Source organism: Rhagoletis zephyria, unplaced genomic scaffold (genome assembly GCF_001687245.7).
Source record: "Rhagoletis zephyria isolate East Lansing unplaced genomic scaffold, Rhagoletis_zephyria_1.1 Rzeph_scaffold_00300, whole genome shotgun sequence".
NCBI lineage: Eukaryota > Metazoa > Arthropoda > Insecta > Diptera > Tephritidae > Rhagoletis > Rhagoletis zephyria.
Window position 1 is genome coordinate 243,614 of NW_016157384.1, and position 18,503 is coordinate 262,116.

The following is an 18,503-nucleotide window of genomic DNA, read 5'->3' on the forward strand; positions in this document are numbered from 1 at the left end:
TTGCTATACTTTTTCGATGGCGATAATTTGAATTTAGTCTTGTGATAAATCCAAAAAAAAAACCTTCTTTATGTGGATTAATAAATATTCCGCATAAATTTGTAGATTGTTGAAAATGTGGTTTCAAATAGAATATACACATATAATTATCTGACCCATTATGAAATAGACAATGCAATAAACTTGAAAGTGGATTAACATAGCGAAAAAAATGAACACCGACCGAACTTCTAAACAACTTAAAAAATGTTTTCATTTCGAAAACTTTAAAAATTTTCCCTTCATTCAATTAAACAAAAAAAAATTGGGAGAAGTGTGCAAAGGCGAGGTGTATTTGTAAATATGGCATATACACTACGGAGCAAAAGTGAACACGGTTTAGATCACTGAAAGGTTCAAATATCAAAATTTACGTTTTGCACACATTTGGAGGTTTTACTGCTGGAAAATGCTATTTTCTCTTATGTGTAACCATTGCCTTCAACCCGGAGTATAAGAACTCGGTAATCTTTGGAAACTTCGATTTCACATCTGTACTAACGGATTGATATGTATCGAGGCTGGCTACGAACGGAGCATTCCCTACACACATCCCTCTGCGGAGTGAATGAAAGAGTGACAGCCTCTGATAGAAGTTGGACGGCAGACTTGGAGATGGCGATTCTGTTAGTGTACTGCCGATTATAAGGGTAACCGTCTCCTTAAAATATTTCGCACATCTAAACAGGCCAGGCGACAAAGTGCCGGCTCTACAGCCAGAAAAAAGGCAGCTAGAAAAATATTTCAGTCAACACATGACTTCGTAACTATAACGAAATAATGTAAATATGTATAACCAAATCGTGTGTTGAGACAAATATATTTAGCTGACTTTTTCTGGGAGTAGATTTCATTATGGTACTGGGCGCTGAATGCCAGGAGACAGTGACATTGCAGGAATCTGCATGACTGGTGAATGGGCTAGGTAGGGTACCCTCGAGGTCAGAAGGGCTACATACGTCTCAGCGATCGCTGTTCGAAAACTCTAATATGTAAAACTTAAAGAGTTCTTCTAGCGAATGGTCACGATCACGGGCGGACAAATGACCTCTTGCAGATGGCTAAGTATTTGATCTCCATTCTGACAGAAGCCGCGACCATGCGCTGTCTCGGAGCCTTATTGGCGCAGCTGCTCGGATGATGACAAGTTGAAATAGTCTCAGCATTTCCTTCTCAGCTGCCCTGCTTTCGCTTGACTTGGATTTGATGAACACTCCTGAAGAACACTGTCTAGTGGACATCATCAGGAAAAATCTATTGAATGGAAACACAATGCCCTTCATAAGAAAGCTCCTCGCGGGCTTCCACATAACCTAACCTAACCTAACAGGTTAGATATGCATACATACTAATACTTCTCAGTAGGGCCAAGGCTCGATTCCTGATCTGTCCAGCATCAAAGTTGTTTCTAATAGCGGTCGCCTTTGACAGGCATTGACAAACCTCCGAGTGCACTTCCGCCATGAAAAAGCTTCTAAAAAATCTAATACTGTGGCAACATCAAGACGGATATCAAGAATAAATATTTATTTATTTTTGTAAAAGTTAAAAGTTAAAAAAGTTTTAAAAGTTAAATGTTCACATTCGCTCCATAGTGTAGATCGATCCACCTTTCGTACACTTCGACAAATTACTGTACCAGTAACAACCACAATAGCAGCAATAATAATAATTCTAAACAATCTCAATAAAAAAGAAGCCGAATCTTAAACATTCAATAGAAAACTTTTACAAAACGATATTGTAAATTGATAAAAAAAATGTCAGTGCCAAGCTATAAAAATACATAAGATTTATATAAGTAATAAACCTATAAAACGTAAATATGAAAATATGAAAAAACACTAAAATTTAAAGCATAAAATAATTGGATATGAAATTAGATTGCAAATGCGATTGCACCGCAATATTCAATCCAGCAAACAAATACATACATATACTAAATAAATCAATAACACCACCTTGTACATAGCAAAAACCAACAAACAATAGTACTTATCCATGAAACGCGTACATATGTTTCTAAAAAAAAAAAAAAAAAAAACACAAAATTAAAAGATTTGCATAAGCAACACCAAACCACTTTTTGCTTCAATCAGATATTGTAAAATTTTCATTCACTGTATGAACAGCAATTTTGATGCAATGAGATGAGCGAAATGCATTCATTTACAGTTTTCAAGAGTTAAAGAATCAATGCTGAAAAATTTTTGTTAATATGAAATGCCTAGGTTTTGCTGATTTTTGGTTTAAATGCCAATTAAACATTATCAAGTAGCATAGTTCATAAAAACACAACAAAAAATACACACACACATACTGTAGTGCCTAATCTCCTTGAAAATATAAAAATTAAAAAAAAAAAATAACAAAAGAAATATATATATATCTACTAAAATATTATTTTATAAAAATTTAAAGAAAAAAAACCAGTAAAATAAGCTGACATAAAAGACACTGGAAAAACGCTGAATAATTAGGTAAACAAGGCAGTTGAAAATGCAATTTTTGAATAGTTTTGAAAGCATGAATAAAAGCTGAAATAGAAAATATTATAAAAATCATACAAAAATGCAATGAAATGTACACATTTTTGCAAAATAAAAAAAAANCAAAAAATTAAAAAAAAATATATAATAACAAAAATAATAAAATAACATAACAATTATTTAATAGAACTTTATACAAAATATAGACATATAAGCATTGTAGTTTACAAAAACAACTAATTGAAGAACAGCCAAGTTACAAAAACAATGTAGATTTTGCATATCCACACACTCACAAATGATGACACAAAAAAAAAACAACAAAAATAAATACACATTTAAAACCTTTACACTTAAAAAGACGATTTGTACTTAGCCACTAAAGGGCGTAAAAGCAGCGAGAAAAAAGAAAATGGAAATGGATAGAGGAAGAAACGATACTCGAAGATGTACTTATATAAATTTATGTATATGTATGTGTAGTATATACATACGTACATACATACAAATAAGTAAAAAGCTAAAAAAAAATGCCTGGAATATTTTAACCTTCCTGAAATTAAGTACACAAAATATCATAAAGCCAACTTGATGAGACCTTTGTTTAGAACAGAGACTTAAAAGGGACAGAGAGATGGTGAGATTGAGAGTGAGAAAGCAGAGATGCGCATTGGCCAAAAAGCAGTATGTGAAAGAGACCAAACGATGAAGCAAAGAAGTTGAGAGAAAAATCACACAGGATGAGAAACAAGCTAGAAATACTAGAGTAGGAGAAAGAGAAGGCGAGAATGGGAAAAGGATAGAATGAGGTGTTTACATTCGCAAAACAGGAACGTAATACGGTGTTTGCATGAGGCAATTTTGTAGGCGATTAGTTTAATTAAAAGTTGGCTGCCGCCACCACTTCATTAATTGAAAGTCAGGCGATTGTTGCTTTCAACTAAAAGTTGCCAGTAAAATTGCCGAATGTAAACTCTTTATAATGTAAATAGGAAATCATACAAATACTTTTTAAATCTTTTTTAATTTATTTTATAAATTTTCTTTAGCAAAATATTGATTTGCTTGCTAACGTTAATAAATAAAAGTAAGCAGTAAAATAAATATCATTTTCAATATTTTGTATTTACGATATTTTAGTTTTAATCGGCTAGACTAACTTACATAAGTTTAATTAAGGCGCAAAAAAAAACATTAAAAAAAAAATTTTAAAAAGCGTTGGTTGTACGCCGAAAAAAAATTTTTTTACAAATAATAATGCGTATGCTTTATATTACTCACAAAAAATACACCTTAACAAAAAAAATAGTAAATACATAAATAAGCAGATGAGCGAGAAGAAAATGCCGTATAAACGCAGCCGTTGTAATTTGTTGTTCCTTTAACCATATTTTTTAATTAATTTTTATTTAAATATACTTTGCAATTACATGCCTTTATTTCAATTATATTTTATTGAGGTTTTTTTTTTAAGTTTAACCATAAGCAGCGAAGGCCTAAAAATAAGATATTATAGAACTGGATTGAAATATACGAAACTACAAGCATGCAAGCATGCGCACACACCGCCACACACACACAAGTTATAATTTAGCAAATTTTATTTCCATTAAAAAAAGATAATACACTTACAAATTCCAATTAATTTTTTATTAATTATAACAAGAAAAAAATAATTAAAATATTACAATGTGACAAAAAAATAAACACATGCTTACATAGATACTTAACTAAAAAAAATATATAACAAAAAATACACAGTTAAACACAAAACAGTGAGGACACACAAGTGAATAGCAGTGAATGCATTAAGTTAAATAAATTAAGTATAATAGTACCTAAAGGTTGAAATTTTAAGTTTCCTATGAGGCTCATTTAATTTGTAATTTACATACATACATACATGCATACATACAGCCTTGCATATAAATATGCACACAAACACACATATAATGCATACGTACACACATGAAAATAGCAGCAACAGAAGAGTAAGAGACCGAAAGGGAAAGAGTAGTGAGAAAGGGAGAGGGTGTTGTAAGAGAGACAGCAGGCATACATAGTACACAACTGATGAATAATATTGAAAAATTGAATAAAGAGAAAAATAAAAATAAGAATGCAGCGACGAATTAAAAGAAAATTGATTCACTTAATTAATTATTTTAATTTTTAATTAATAATTTTAAGTCAGTAATTAATGTTTGTAGCTTTAGCTTGGCTTATTTTAAATCATTATAAGTATTTCACTTCAAACTTATATTCTTCGTGAGCAAAAAAGAAAAAAAATGTATTTGCGTCAGGAAACATAAAAATAAAAAAGTGAGTAGTAGCAAAAAAAAGACAAAGAAAGCGAAGTAAACTGTTAGAAATCCAGCGCTCATGTAATGAGTCAGATATAAAGCTAACGGGCGCGAGAGGGAGATAGTGAGATGGAGATCGCCACGCGAGAGTGATGAGAAGTGAATTTCGAGTAATAGCTGCAATACGTTAATTACGTCAATATGTTCCTACAACAAAAGTATATTTTTAAAGTATTTAAAACAAAACAAAACAAAAAAACAAACTCAAACAAAAAAAATAGTTAATAACTTTTAAGACAACATACACACTAACATACATACATACACAAATACATACATAGATATGTATAAGCAGACTTAAACCTATAATACAAATACGTACATACATACATATGAGAAAAATAAAAGCCAACAATTCAAAAAATATTCAACACACAACTGGCAATTATGTTAAATGAACATTTTTCACAAGAAAATCATTTCAAGTAAACACCGGCAAACTTACTACATAAATTATGAACATTTTTAATTTAACGCTAAAGAGGCATTTATTTTATTTAAATTGCCCCAGCAGGCACATTTACATAAGCATTCATACATACATAAATACATACTATATACATGCTTTGTAGATTATTCATTGTTTACCTAAATGTCAACAAATCACTTGTCACCTAAAGCTAAATTTTTCCATGAAAAATCATTCTTAGGTCGAAACACAAATCATTCCATTGAACTGAATGAGTGGTAAATTAGACATACGTATTATAAACTACATATACATTTGTACACATATATTGAAAGTCCATCAAAAAGTTAAGTTTCAATGAAATATTTCAGATTCAAATTATAACATTTTTAAAAGTCAAAGCATTTCTAGTTTGAATTAAATGCTCTGCAAATAATAAAAGAGATTTTTAAAACTTAGCAAAAAATTCTGAAATTCTGTGTTTTGAAAAAATAAATCTTAATACTTAGTTAAGCGTCCACTTTTACGTAAACTTTTTTGTTTCCAATTTTTTTTATGTATTTTTCCTGGTAAGTAACATCGAAATCTCGCTAATTCGAAAACCTGATTAATTCGTAAAATATTACTGGTCACTTGCGAATACGAATTATCGGAACTCCACTGTACAAAAGAAAATCGCTGAGGTCATTTAATTAAAATATAATTTATTTCTAGAAATTAAAAAGTTTCTAATTCGAATACCAATACATACATACATATCTAAAAGTTCATACATTTTTTTCCTCGTTAAAAGCGCGAATTCCATCAACAGCCCCTTTGAGAAATTTTCAAACGTGTATCTCACTTTAGACTTTATTCGTTGAAAATTAAATGAAATTTTTCTGAAACCTCAAATAAATAAATCAGTCATTTTTGCAACTCATTCAGTTTACTTCAAACATTCCATATTCATCTCAATCCAAACATGTACTTACATACAAATGTAAATTTACAGCACGACATTTAGTTTTTCTACACATGTATTTCAATTAGAATTTTTACTACTTTATTTTCATATTTAACTTTAGTTTTTTTTTAATAATTTTATGTTTTAACTAATTTATTTTATAAGTCGTAATTTAATTGAAAACATTGCGCCTGTGCGCGTGTCAAACGAAATTTAAGTTCCCATTTTTAACTACATACATAAATGTATTTTGTTTAGTTTACGCAAAACAAAAAAAATAACTATTTTTTTATATACCATATTCAAATATCTAAGCAAATAAAGTTATTTAATTACATGGATTCAAAAAAAAAACACAAATCATTTCATTTCATTCGGTTTCCACATTCATTTTTGGTTTGTTTTTCATAAATGCTCATACATTATTTCAATTTCCTTTCAGGTAAATACGAGTACATAAATTTTAAATTTCTATTTCAGTATATTAATATGTATTAGTTTCCAATGATTTCCACTGCTTTAGAGGGTGGCACATTTAACTCTGGAAGCCCAGAGTTCAAGTTAATCCAATTCGGTATAATTCATGTCAGCCTTAGATAATCCGAATTAACCTTTTTGCAGGTCACATATACGCCATGTATTTACTTTGCGATCGATACTTTCAAGATCGAATAAAGTTTACTTTTGTCTAAATATATGTATCGAGAAGTAGTGCGAAAATGTTGCAGTCTTCTGTGTATTTTTTGTTTGTTTTTTTAATGGGAATTTATTTATTTGACTGTTTTCTACTCATTTTATATTCCCAGAGGCTCTGCACGTTTGTAATTCGTTTATATATTTTCACAATCTACGAATAAATTTAAACAGTTTTCTTAGTGTTAAAGAAAATGAATGAGGTCAGGTGTTCGTCTCTTAACACATTACATACCTAATTCTGACAAAGGCGAGGCAAAATCGAATCCAGGCGTAGCTGTAGATTTCTCGAATATTCGGACTACGATGGATTCTGCCACAGCCCTGAGTAAGTGGCGGCAGGTTTAGTGCATTCATGTTTTACCAACGACCCGTTCGAATTTTCGGACGCTGTTAAGACTTTAAAATTTTTTTATTTTTTTAAACATTAGATTTTCATAAAATTTTAATAGGATTACATCTAAATACGTTACTTTGACTTCTTTAAGGGTAGAGAAAACAACGTCGTTTAACCTTCTCCTCCTAGTGATGAGCACCAGCCTCATTTTGCACTGCACCACTACGTGTCACATTATCTGCCGAGGCTTTACTAAATATTAGAGCTATTAGAGCCGTCAAGCACGAGAGTGCACGCCGCTATGAGGGCAGCACCTACGAGCTCCACACGTGGCATATGGCCTGCGCCTTTGTGCGAGAATTTAATGTATGTCGAGAGCCGAGTTGCACATGATATCGTAGACGGCATTATCAGGAGCATTCTCAATCAGCCTCATTGCGTAAGTGGTAAATTAAGCTAGATTGTTCGACTCGATAACACTGGAATTATCTACTATCGTGCTGAAATAAGTAAACGTCGAAAATCGTCGAAAACTATGCAGTGCTGCCAAGTTTTTCTGTTTTAAGACAATGAAGTTTTCGATACAATTCGACTCTCGAAAAACGACTTTCATTCAACACAACTCTCGCAATGAGGGTGAATATCTACAAAAATACCCAAAGTTAATTCTTGTTTAGTGATGGCATTGCTCATTCTGGCATATCCGCATACCACTGATGTGCGTTGTAGAGAACTGTTTTTATTCTGGGAGATAGACAATCCGCTTCATACCAATAATTATTTTTTCTTTGGTGGATTTTTAGGTTATGCATTTCATTTTTCTGTATTCCTTTTGTTTTAATCTCATGTTCATAGCATTGCAATTCATTCAATTTCATATTATTACATGTCTCATTTCTTTTCATTCCATTTTATTTAATTTCATTTCAAAGAGAATACCAATGCCTTATCAGCATTGCGTTTATTTAATTTTCACAATTTTTTTTTATAAAAGTCTAGCTCACTGTCTAACAAAAACCATGTACGTCAAAGTTTCAAACTTTTTATTCAGAGTTTTTATAATATCCTATGTATGCAGTTGTTTAGGCCATTACATTTTAGAACAATTGAGTGCAAATTTGAAGTAACTGGGACGTATGTATGTATCGTTAATTTTAGGTATTCTTAAGGCCAAAATTGTTGAACATACTTTCTATGAAAGAAAAAGTAGCGTTGGCATACAAAAATTGCAAAAAATCAGATTGCAAAGTTCGAACTTTTGATGAAACTTTGCCGATTTTTCCTAATTTTTATACCAAGTGTTAAATTCGGACTTACATGCTTTTTGTTAAGTATTGAGCTACGCTTTCATAAAAAATTAATAAGCATTAAAAAAGAAAAGGAAAACATCCAAAACTGATTAAAATTTCGCGTCCCTATTTGTTTGTCTGCCACTGTATATTAGGGACCTTGAGAAAACCTATTATAGGGAGTGTAAGTGTATCGAGCTAAAAAGAGACTATGTTGAGAAAGTAAATCCTTTCTTGCCGAAAGTTTGCATTCAAAAAGTCACTAGGGGTATTCTTGGAGTCTTGCAAAGCCCTTGCACGGTGCACGGATTGCATGGGTTGCACGGTAAAAACCGATTTTGATATGTGGTCGCTTTGCAAACCGTGAAATCCGTGCGCCATGCAAGGGTTTTGCAAGACTGCGAGAATACCCCTACCGATTTTTCGAAACTGGCCTAGTAAGTGCATATTTGTATAGGCTGTCGTTTGAAGTCGAGCATAAAATTGACGCTTCGATAAAACTGTTTGCGTTTATCGATATCTTTTATCTATACCGTCGTCTGGGTAAAATATTATCGTAAGCGCCATTTTGATGATTCTTAGTTATAGAAGCACGTGTATATATTTCAAAATAAGACCTTTCGATTTGAGCTATCCGTTTTTGGATATACCCTTTAGTTGGCGAGATATTGATTAAAATTTTGTCCATCATTTAGCACAAATTTAGTTAATAATGCAACCATACTTAGCTAATTGGGATCTTTCAAACAATAAAAATAAAATTAATTGAGAATTTCGTGAATCAGTAAGACCTGCTGAAAGTAAAATTCGACAATATTTTATCCAGGTGACTGACTATATGTTAATAGATATCTATCGTTAGCGAAATTAAAATAAATTGATGTAAAAATTATTATTTATTGATGATAAAAAATTAAATTGTTCGAAATGCAACCCAATCTGCAATACATAAGCTCTTTATCGGTTTTCGAATTCGACATGGTCCTAACAATATCTATAAAAAAANAAAATTGTTAGCGATATTAAGAGTTGAGAGCGAAGGAGAAAGAAAAAGAAGTGGTGCAATTTGAAAACTAATACACAACAAAAAAAATATTAAAAAGACGCAAAAATACTTGAAGTATCCATCTTCAAGTTTATTATTTGATCAAAGGAAATGAGAAGCAGGCAAAATACATACATAGTAATTGTGTATAAACAAATGCTTAGTAGCGTAAACACCAGACAACACAATTTTTCCAAAAGCAAAATTTAAAAAGCCAACTCTATGAGAAATAAAAACGATAAATTATAATAACAGCAAACACTAAAAAAAAAAGTTCACGCACATTTTCACACGACACGTGGGCAGGGTGTGTGATGAGGCTTTGCCGTTGTGAACTCAATTAAGTTACAGTGTATAAAAAGCAAACAAAATATTAAAACAAAAATATGTAATAAAAATTAAATTATACATTGCATAAATACAAATACACACACACACACACACACATATAAGTACACAAAAGTAAAAATTAATACAAATATAAAGAAACAGAAATGATTGAGAGAATGATAAAAACTATAAAACTGAAGAATAAATAATAAAAAAATGAATACAAAATCTCTTTTAATTCATCTGAATGTAGTGGAAGAAGTAAGATTGCGTTATTTTTTATCGTGTATAGGGCTGGCACCATTCTTATATTCATGTGTACATATAAAATCCGGATATCCGGGTAAGGTCCGATCTCTTTTGTTACCCGGATAACTGGTTAATATCATTTCATTTTGTTACCCAGATATCCGATTATTCGGATTTTTTAATCAATGAATGAATATTAAAAAGAACCGAATATAACTCCCAGACCCAATCTCGAATATTGAAATAAAATAAAATTTAAATAAAAATCCGTGCAAACAGTCGTTGTAAGTCACAATGCCGTACGACCGTAGTTCCCAACCTTTTTCCACCGGCAACCAACATTTCTCTATCGTTATACCTTTACGGTCCATCGGTCCATGGGGGAGTAAAAACCCCAAATTTGTATCGCATCCCCTCCTTATGTATATAAGTACATACCATACACCATCAAATATTGCAAAAATATACATATACAACAGACTGTTCTTTAAAAATAAATTTCAAGCCGCCGGGCGGAGTATGCAGTTTTGTAGCCCATTAAATTTTAGCATAATAAGGTGCAAGTTTCAAGTCTATAAAAGTTTCCATTGATTTTTGAGAATTTTTTTTTTTTCGAGGGTGTTGATCATTTTCTTCCACATAAAAATAGATTTTGTTAATGCGGTATATGGGAGAATATGCGAAACACCCTTGACAAAAAGAATTCTCAAAAATCAACGGAAATTTTTAGCGGCTTGAAACTCGCACTAAAATTAAATGGTCAACAAAACTGCATACTCAACATTTTTCGAATTGAAAAGTTGAAAATTTTGATGAATATTTTTTGGTGTTTCTTGAATTTTCCCGTCTTCTATATAAAATTTAAGAAATTAATTCTCCTGTAGAATGAACTATATTTTTATAATAAATTAAAAAAAAAAATTGGTATGGGAAATATAAACATATGAAATCTTCAAAACGTCAGGGTATTCATATTATTCGAGCTGGCTGTATATCGTTCCAGATTTCACTGTGCGGTATCATATCTTCACGCCTGTTTCAGCAAGTCTTAAAAAGGCATTTACTTTTAATTTCGTTTCCCGGGCAATTGGCATAGTTTCTCGTTGCATTTACATGTACATTCCCAAAATGTCTGACTCAAATTCGTTGATATCTATGGTAACTACAAGTTATCTTATTAATTTTTTTTTCGTAATCAGTCCAATCACAACTTAGAGTTCCCTCGACTTCTCTTTAAGAAGGTATTTTTCGGCTGTTCTTAAAAAAAACACATATTTTGGATAAGTAATGGAGTTATAAACAAATTATTCAACGATTCAACGATAGGTTGAAGAATTGTTTCAAAATTTTGTTCTCATCTTACTTTGCACATTTTTTAATCCATTTTACCTTTTGAGCTTATTTCCTTCCTAAGGCTTAGAATACAGCTCTTAAGAAAAACGGAAAATCACATATAGAATGATACTCAAGAAATAAGAAAAAATTTTCTTCTATCAATATTTAATAAACCAGTTTGAAAATCTGAAAAAAAAACTCCTCATATATTATTTCTTCAAAAAAAATGTCCACCAACGGCAAAGTACGGCAAAGATGTATTATAAGCTTTACCATTAACTTTCTATTTTTTAGGGAAAGTTTTTTTTAGTCTAGGTATAGTGTAAGCTCTAGATTTTGTGATGTGGTGTAATTTAAGGACCACCTTGCGAACTGGTTCTGCAACAACAACGGAGTGGATATTTTAGGTTCAAATCTTAATTGAGACTTTAGTGCGTAATCGACTTTTCAAAATGAAAATTTTGGCAACTACTTAGCATTAAGAAAGTCTCTCTAAATGGCAGCGAATGTCTAAATTAATAAGCACTCAGAGTCCGATAGTGAAAATATTTTATTATGACTCTCATAAAGAATTTGTGCACTATAAATCGTCGAAGATCGCCCTAAACGCCCTATGTCAGCAAATGGTTTAAGAACGCCCTTTCTCAGAATTTGGTTCCAAAACGCCCTATCTCGGCTGACGGCTCGAAAATGCCTCACCTCATTATAAATTCAATACACCAGGACGTTTGTGAACCGTTTGCTGAGATAGGGCATTTTCGAAGCAGCTGCTGCACTCAGTCGTCGAAAAGCAATCATATTTTAAGATACATATTTCGGCATGNTGTTTGAGAACCGTTTGCTGAGATAGGGCATTTTCGAAGCAGCTGCTGAGAGGTAGTGATCTTCCACTCAGTCGTCGAAAAGCAATCATATTTTAAGATACATATTTCGGCATGCTTCCTCTTTTTGACTACATACTATTTACTCTCTTTATTTAATATATTCATCTATGTAGTAAACCTCTATTAATATGCCTTTTTGAATCGTTATACATATATATGTATTACTTATTTATGTACTGTTGTTTGTGAATCTAAATGTTTTCAATTCCTAATGTTTAAATATGTCGGCAACGCAATCACGGTAAGCTAATTAAATAAAATACAGCTGCATAATATTTTCCCTTTATTTGCAAATAAAAATAGTAAAACACAATTAGCGTAAATACCAAAAAAAGTAGATTGTTCCAAAAACAAATCAAAAGAAATTCATAAAATTTATATTTGGTCATGAAAATAATTTTTTGCCGCCATTAGAAATCAAAAAAAAAAATTATTGGACCCTTTTCATTTTTATTAATTGTTGTAACACTTTCGAACCACTTCATACAATATTTTTTTTTATATTTAAACACCGAAGCTTACATTTTTATCCAGTACTTTTTACTAATTTACGTTATTTACAATTTTTTCCCCCCCATAGCTCTTTCGTCACTTCGGTTCACCTTTCAATGCCATGGGAAATGGCAGCAGCGCTGCAGTAGCTGCCGCTCACTGTCCCACACCATTCGCCTTTCCATTTACACCATTCGGCCTGAGCCTATTCGACATAGATCCGTCCAGAATTTTGGGTATGCTCCGGCATCAGACGTGGCTGGCCGAAGAAGCTTTAAAGTAAGCAAACCTTTGTTAAATAAGTATTTAGTTTGGAGTATGTATTTTCATGTCTAAGTTAAAAATCGTCTTCCCTCCCTTGCAGAAGTCGCAATTTGCTAAATACGCCTAAGGACTTTTCCCACCGTTTCAATCCCATCGGCGAAATGTTCGCCAAGGATTTCCAACAAAATCATTCGCAAGCCACCACTGCCGAATTGCTTGCTGGCGTAGCAGCACCGAACAACAATCGGGCCAGCGCTGTAAGCCCAGTAAAGCAAACAACATCACCACAACAACAACACCCACTGCAACATCAATCTGAGCGTAACTCAATACCGCAGCAGCAACAGCAGTCACAACAGTACAAACAGCAACACCATCAGCCACCGCAGCAGCAACAAAGTTTTAACGTACGTTATCCTTCACCAGCTGCATTTTTCCATCATCAACAACAGCAGCAACATGTGAAACAAAAGTCCTGCCATCAAGGCACACCATCACCTCATACCACAGCCACCTCCACGCAATCGAAGCCAGATACCACACCTGCAGCAGCCATATCGCACAGCGAGACACCGGACGACGATGCGGTAATAGAACTTACCACACACGATGACGCACGCGACAGTGGTCGTGAAAGCGCTGTACATACGCCTAACAACAGTACGGGCACATCTAGTGGTCTCGGCACCTCTGCTGCTACCAGCGCTTGCTCGCCGCTGCTTTACAAAGAATCACTCGAACAACTGCTGCAACGTCGTCGGTCCGGCTCCTCGCTCGGTGGCGTAAGCGATAGCTTGCGTTCATACACACAGCTTTTGCTCTCCTCGAGCACGCCCGGTGGCACCGATACGTCCAGCTGTAAGGAGAAAAGCTCCTCATCGTCTACCTCATCAACACCACCACCCACCTCAGCGCTGTTGGCGCAACACCAGTTGCTCACCCAACGGCTGAACAGTCCATCGGAGACGTCGTCACTCTTTGGCGAAACGATCGAAGAAGAAACGCGTTGCGTCAACTGCAATGCACACTTTCCGAATGTGTGGCTGTTGGAGCAGCATGCTGCCCTCCAGCATCCACACATTGGACCGGGCGAGGAGAAACCATTCATTTGCGAGCAATGCGGCCAATCGTATCGCTATCGTTCCGCCTATGCCAAGCATAAGGAGCAAAATCATCGCGCCCGCTTGCCGGCCGACAAGCTCTTCACGTGCGACGTCTGCGGCATGCAATTCCGTTATCTCAAATCGTTCAAAAAGCATCGCCTCAATCACGCGCTGGAGCGCTTGCACGGCAAAAAGGGCGCGATCGGCAAACATTGCCTAACACCAGCGCATATGCTGGGCGAACAGGATGTGGTAACCAGCTCGCAAGAGCCGATGGTGGCCGACGAGGGTGGTGAAGATTTACGCATCAGCGTGAAGCGCGAACAAGATGATGATGAACGTGAACAGCAAGACCGTGAAGATCAGGATTGCACCATTGATTCGGCTGGCCTGATGATCTACACTGATAACAACAATTCGACGGCTTTAGCTAAAACCAGCGTCGCAGAGGCGAACATTAGCAGTTCAGATGGAATTCATAGTACAAATAAGGGGGTGAGTAAAAATTGCTAGAAAAAGAAGAACTAAATCTACTCACATATATGTAAATATATGTGCATATGTGTGCATAGAAGCATACGTATGAGAGCAAAAAAAAACGGTCTAACCATGTCCGGTTAAAAAATAATATCACCGAATTTTTCTCCACTCTCCCACAGCCTCGCCTTCTTACAACTCCACAAATGGAAACGGATCCCTCCCATCATCATATGCAACGCCATCCACATCATCACCACCAACATCAGCAACTACAACAGCAACAGCAACATCAACAACAGTTGCCACCACATTTGCAAGGCAGTGTGGCTGGTACATCACTGCCACGACATCAACATCCGCATCCACATGTACATGCACACACACACGCTTCTCTGCCCCATTCGCATCATCCACATGCGCATGCGCATCACGTTGCTGCGTCCACATTGAATTCACTCAACTCCATCACGTCGCTGATCAATGCCGAGCGCATACCGAACGAACAATTCCTGGGCCTTAATCCACAGGAGGCTTCAATACTCAATTTTCTGCGTGTCGATGCAGCAGAACGTCAGCGGGATAAGCGGTAAGTTATATGGTTTTATACATTACACAGGCAGGGTATAGCCGTATGCAGAGCGACAGCTGAAAATTGAAGAGTTCTAAGGCACGTATCGCCAGTATGTGAAAAGATTTTACTCTAAACGACGTGATGTAATTTCGAAAACAAATGTTTTTTCCACATTTTTGTTCTGTAGCGTTGAACTAAAGAACCTCCTACTGGGAAAACAGAATTTCTTTTTACCAAATTGCTTAATTTATAACAGTTTTATTCCCAAGAATTCCTAAAAACCCAAACCGAGAGTGTTTTCGCAAGAACGAAAGTAAGAACAAAACTGTCGAGAATGTTCTCAACGAGAATTATACAAGAACAAAACGCACGCTGGGAAACATTCCCAAAGCAAGCAGAATTCGGACAATATATTCGCGAAGATTTCTAAAAGAACAAAATGAGAACAAAATTCTTCAGAACATTTTGGCAAACAATAAAACGGGAACAAAAGTCTAAGAAACTTTCTGCCGAATAACAATTTGTGGCCTAAAATCTCAGGTACCTTTTGACAGACAACGAAACCGGAACCAATCTTCTCTGAGCTATTCACGCCGAATGGAAGCGAGAAAAAGATTTTTCTGATAGCTCTGCATTAGTTTGAAATGTTTGAATATTAAAATTAATAAAAAAAGAACTGAAAAATAGTTATGCAAGTTAAGTCAACGAAAAACTTCAGCGACGAACTTTTCTTGCATAGAAACTGAAAATTTTTTTCCATAAACCGACAGTTCACCCTAATGATAAACGATCTTGGGGTTAAAATGATCCAGCTTTTCTCGGGCTTGGAATTAACAATTACGGTTCTCACTGAAACGGGTTTTCATCCCAAGGCGCAGACCCCCGTCTAATTCTTAACGTTAAGATCTCAAAAGTTTTGATTTTCTTGATACTTGAGAATGTCCTCGAGAGCTTTTTTCCACATTCCTTTCTTTACGGAAACGTTCCCAAAGTCTTTATTCTCATTTTGTTCCCCTGCTCTCCACACTTCTGTTCCCGTTTGGTTCTTTTGCGGGAACGTTTTTAACATTACATTTTGTTCTCGTGCAGACCGGAACGCGTTCTTGGTCCCAGCGTCATAAATCGAAAATTGTATCCAACACACATGCATGCCCACATACATAAGTATTTATTTACTAATTTATCTCACACAACTTACAGCCCCCAAACCTCACGTTTCGCCTGCCCCTTCTGCGGCAAATGCGTACGCTCCAAGGAGAATCTGAAATTGCACGTGCGCAAGCACACCGGCGAACGACCATTCGTGTGCCTCTTCTGTGGACGCGCTTTCGGTGGAAAATCGGACCTCACTCGCCATCTGCGCATACACACCGGCGAACGGCCATATCACTGCGAATCGTGCGGCAAATGTTTCGCACGCGCCGACTATCTATCGAAGCATCTTACAACTCATATACACAATGCACCACGCTGAGATGAGGTGCGGAGGAGACAACGACTCCTTCGCAGATAATAGAATGAACAGCCAAGGGAGCGTTGGTGGTGGGAACATTGGTGGTGGAGTTGCTTTGTAGCTGCCACTGCCGCAGCGGAGAGCTGTGCATTGCCAGATGTTGCGGGGAAAGAGACACAGCAATATACGTAGATAAGTGGATATAAAAATGCTTTGACACAAAATGATAGAGGAAAAAATATGCAAGAGAGTATAAAACATAAAAAGAACAAATACACATTCACAAAATTTAATAATTACAGAAAATCGTGCGCAAAAATAAAATTTTATGTACACAAATATGAGAGCACTGGCTGCGTAAAACAACTACAACTAGAAATAAGCTCACATTATTTGCGAGGCAGTGAATTTTAAGGAAAAAACAGGCAAAGTGGAGCCTAGAAATGAAGGCACCAAAAAATTTTATCGATCTTCTTTAGTGCTCTACCGCAAAACTCATACCTTTTATTTTTAAATTATGTAGAATCCTTGGTTAAGACGTATAAAGAATTATTTTAAGAATATGTTCAATGCGAAGCATTCATACTAGAGTTCAGTTTGCTTAGTTAGAAGTGCTAAAGTTCAGAATTTTATTAAGTAAAACCATAAACACGGGTAGTAGATATTACGTATGAAGGTTTAAAAAATATATTTTATATACATAAATATGTAAGCAGGTATTTAGTTCTAAGTCTTAAAGAAGTCTCTATTTTCCACTGTTGAAAGCAAGTTCTCTAAACCTTTTATTCTTTAAATTTTCTGCTTGAAATTCAGTAATTTAAACATTCTGTATATGTTTGAAAATTCTTCATTGAAGGAGAGGGAGATTAGCGAAAATCACGAAATTTAGGAGTTAAGAAAACTTTTGATTCGAAAATGTATTCAATTGAGGTGAATGACAAAGAATAAAAAAGGTATGTAATTAATATTTACTCTTGTGTTCAAAAACAAAAAGAAATTAAATTTTTCGAAGAGCTTAAATCAGTGGTATCCTGATAAGAATTTGAAATAAAACTTTACAAAAATATCGATGGTTTGTTCTCCAAAATTATCTGAACAAACTTGTAATCGAGTAGTACGTTCGACCAAAGTTTTGTCTGTCCATGAAGAATCTTCGAAACAAAATTCGAAGCGGTGAAGTGATTGTTGTAAAATCAGATTTTCATGAGGCAGTTAATATTCTAGTGCTGTGTAACTAAGCTCTTGGTGGAGTTATAGAGCTGGCTTCCAGAGCAGTTCGCCACACGCTCAAAGTTACTTTCAAAATTCAAAAAAAAATAATAATTAAATGGACTCTGTAACATAGAATGTACAGAGCCTTTAGCTCATCTAAAAAGAGCGAAAATAAAGGATTAAAAATAGAAAGATTGCTTTACAAATTCTACCGCACACCAACTCTACAGGGTTAAACCCCTCTAGAGCGCGCATTGGCTCTTAACAGCCCTACAACTCTACAATGCTCCCCAGCCACTATGCTAATCAGTTTAGTAGCAGAGTGGGCCACACTGTTCCGGCTATGAACTCAAGTGTACGATCTGACTCATTTTAATTAGTAGTGTTGGGAAGTATCGAATACTTTTGAGGATCGAGTTCTTTGGTATCGAAACTTTTAAGGATCGGATCTTTTTGAGAGTTCTGAGTACTTTCTCTAAATAAATACATGTCAATGTTTCAATGATTGGTGTAGAAATCT

At 34.7% G+C, this 18,503-nt stretch overlaps 1 protein-coding gene across 1 annotated transcript in view; it reads left to right on the top strand.

Annotated features, from left to right (window-relative positions):
- The window catches only part of mamo (maternal gene required for meiosis), a 180,624-nt gene extending 162,879 nt beyond the window's left edge, over window positions 1–17,745 (top strand). Inside the window, exons 7-10 of the mRNA XM_017610313.1 lie at window positions 12,989–13,179; window positions 13,265–14,762; window positions 14,927–15,333; window positions 16,519–17,745. Coding sequence (XP_017465802.1) covers window positions 12,989–13,179; window positions 13,265–14,762; window positions 14,927–15,333; window positions 16,519–16,792 — 2,370 coding nt within the window. The 3' untranslated portion in view covers window positions 16,793–17,745. The remainder of the gene's footprint in view (window positions 1–12,988; window positions 13,180–13,264; window positions 14,763–14,926; window positions 15,334–16,518) is intronic.
- Window positions 17,746–18,503: the final 758 nt, after the last annotated feature.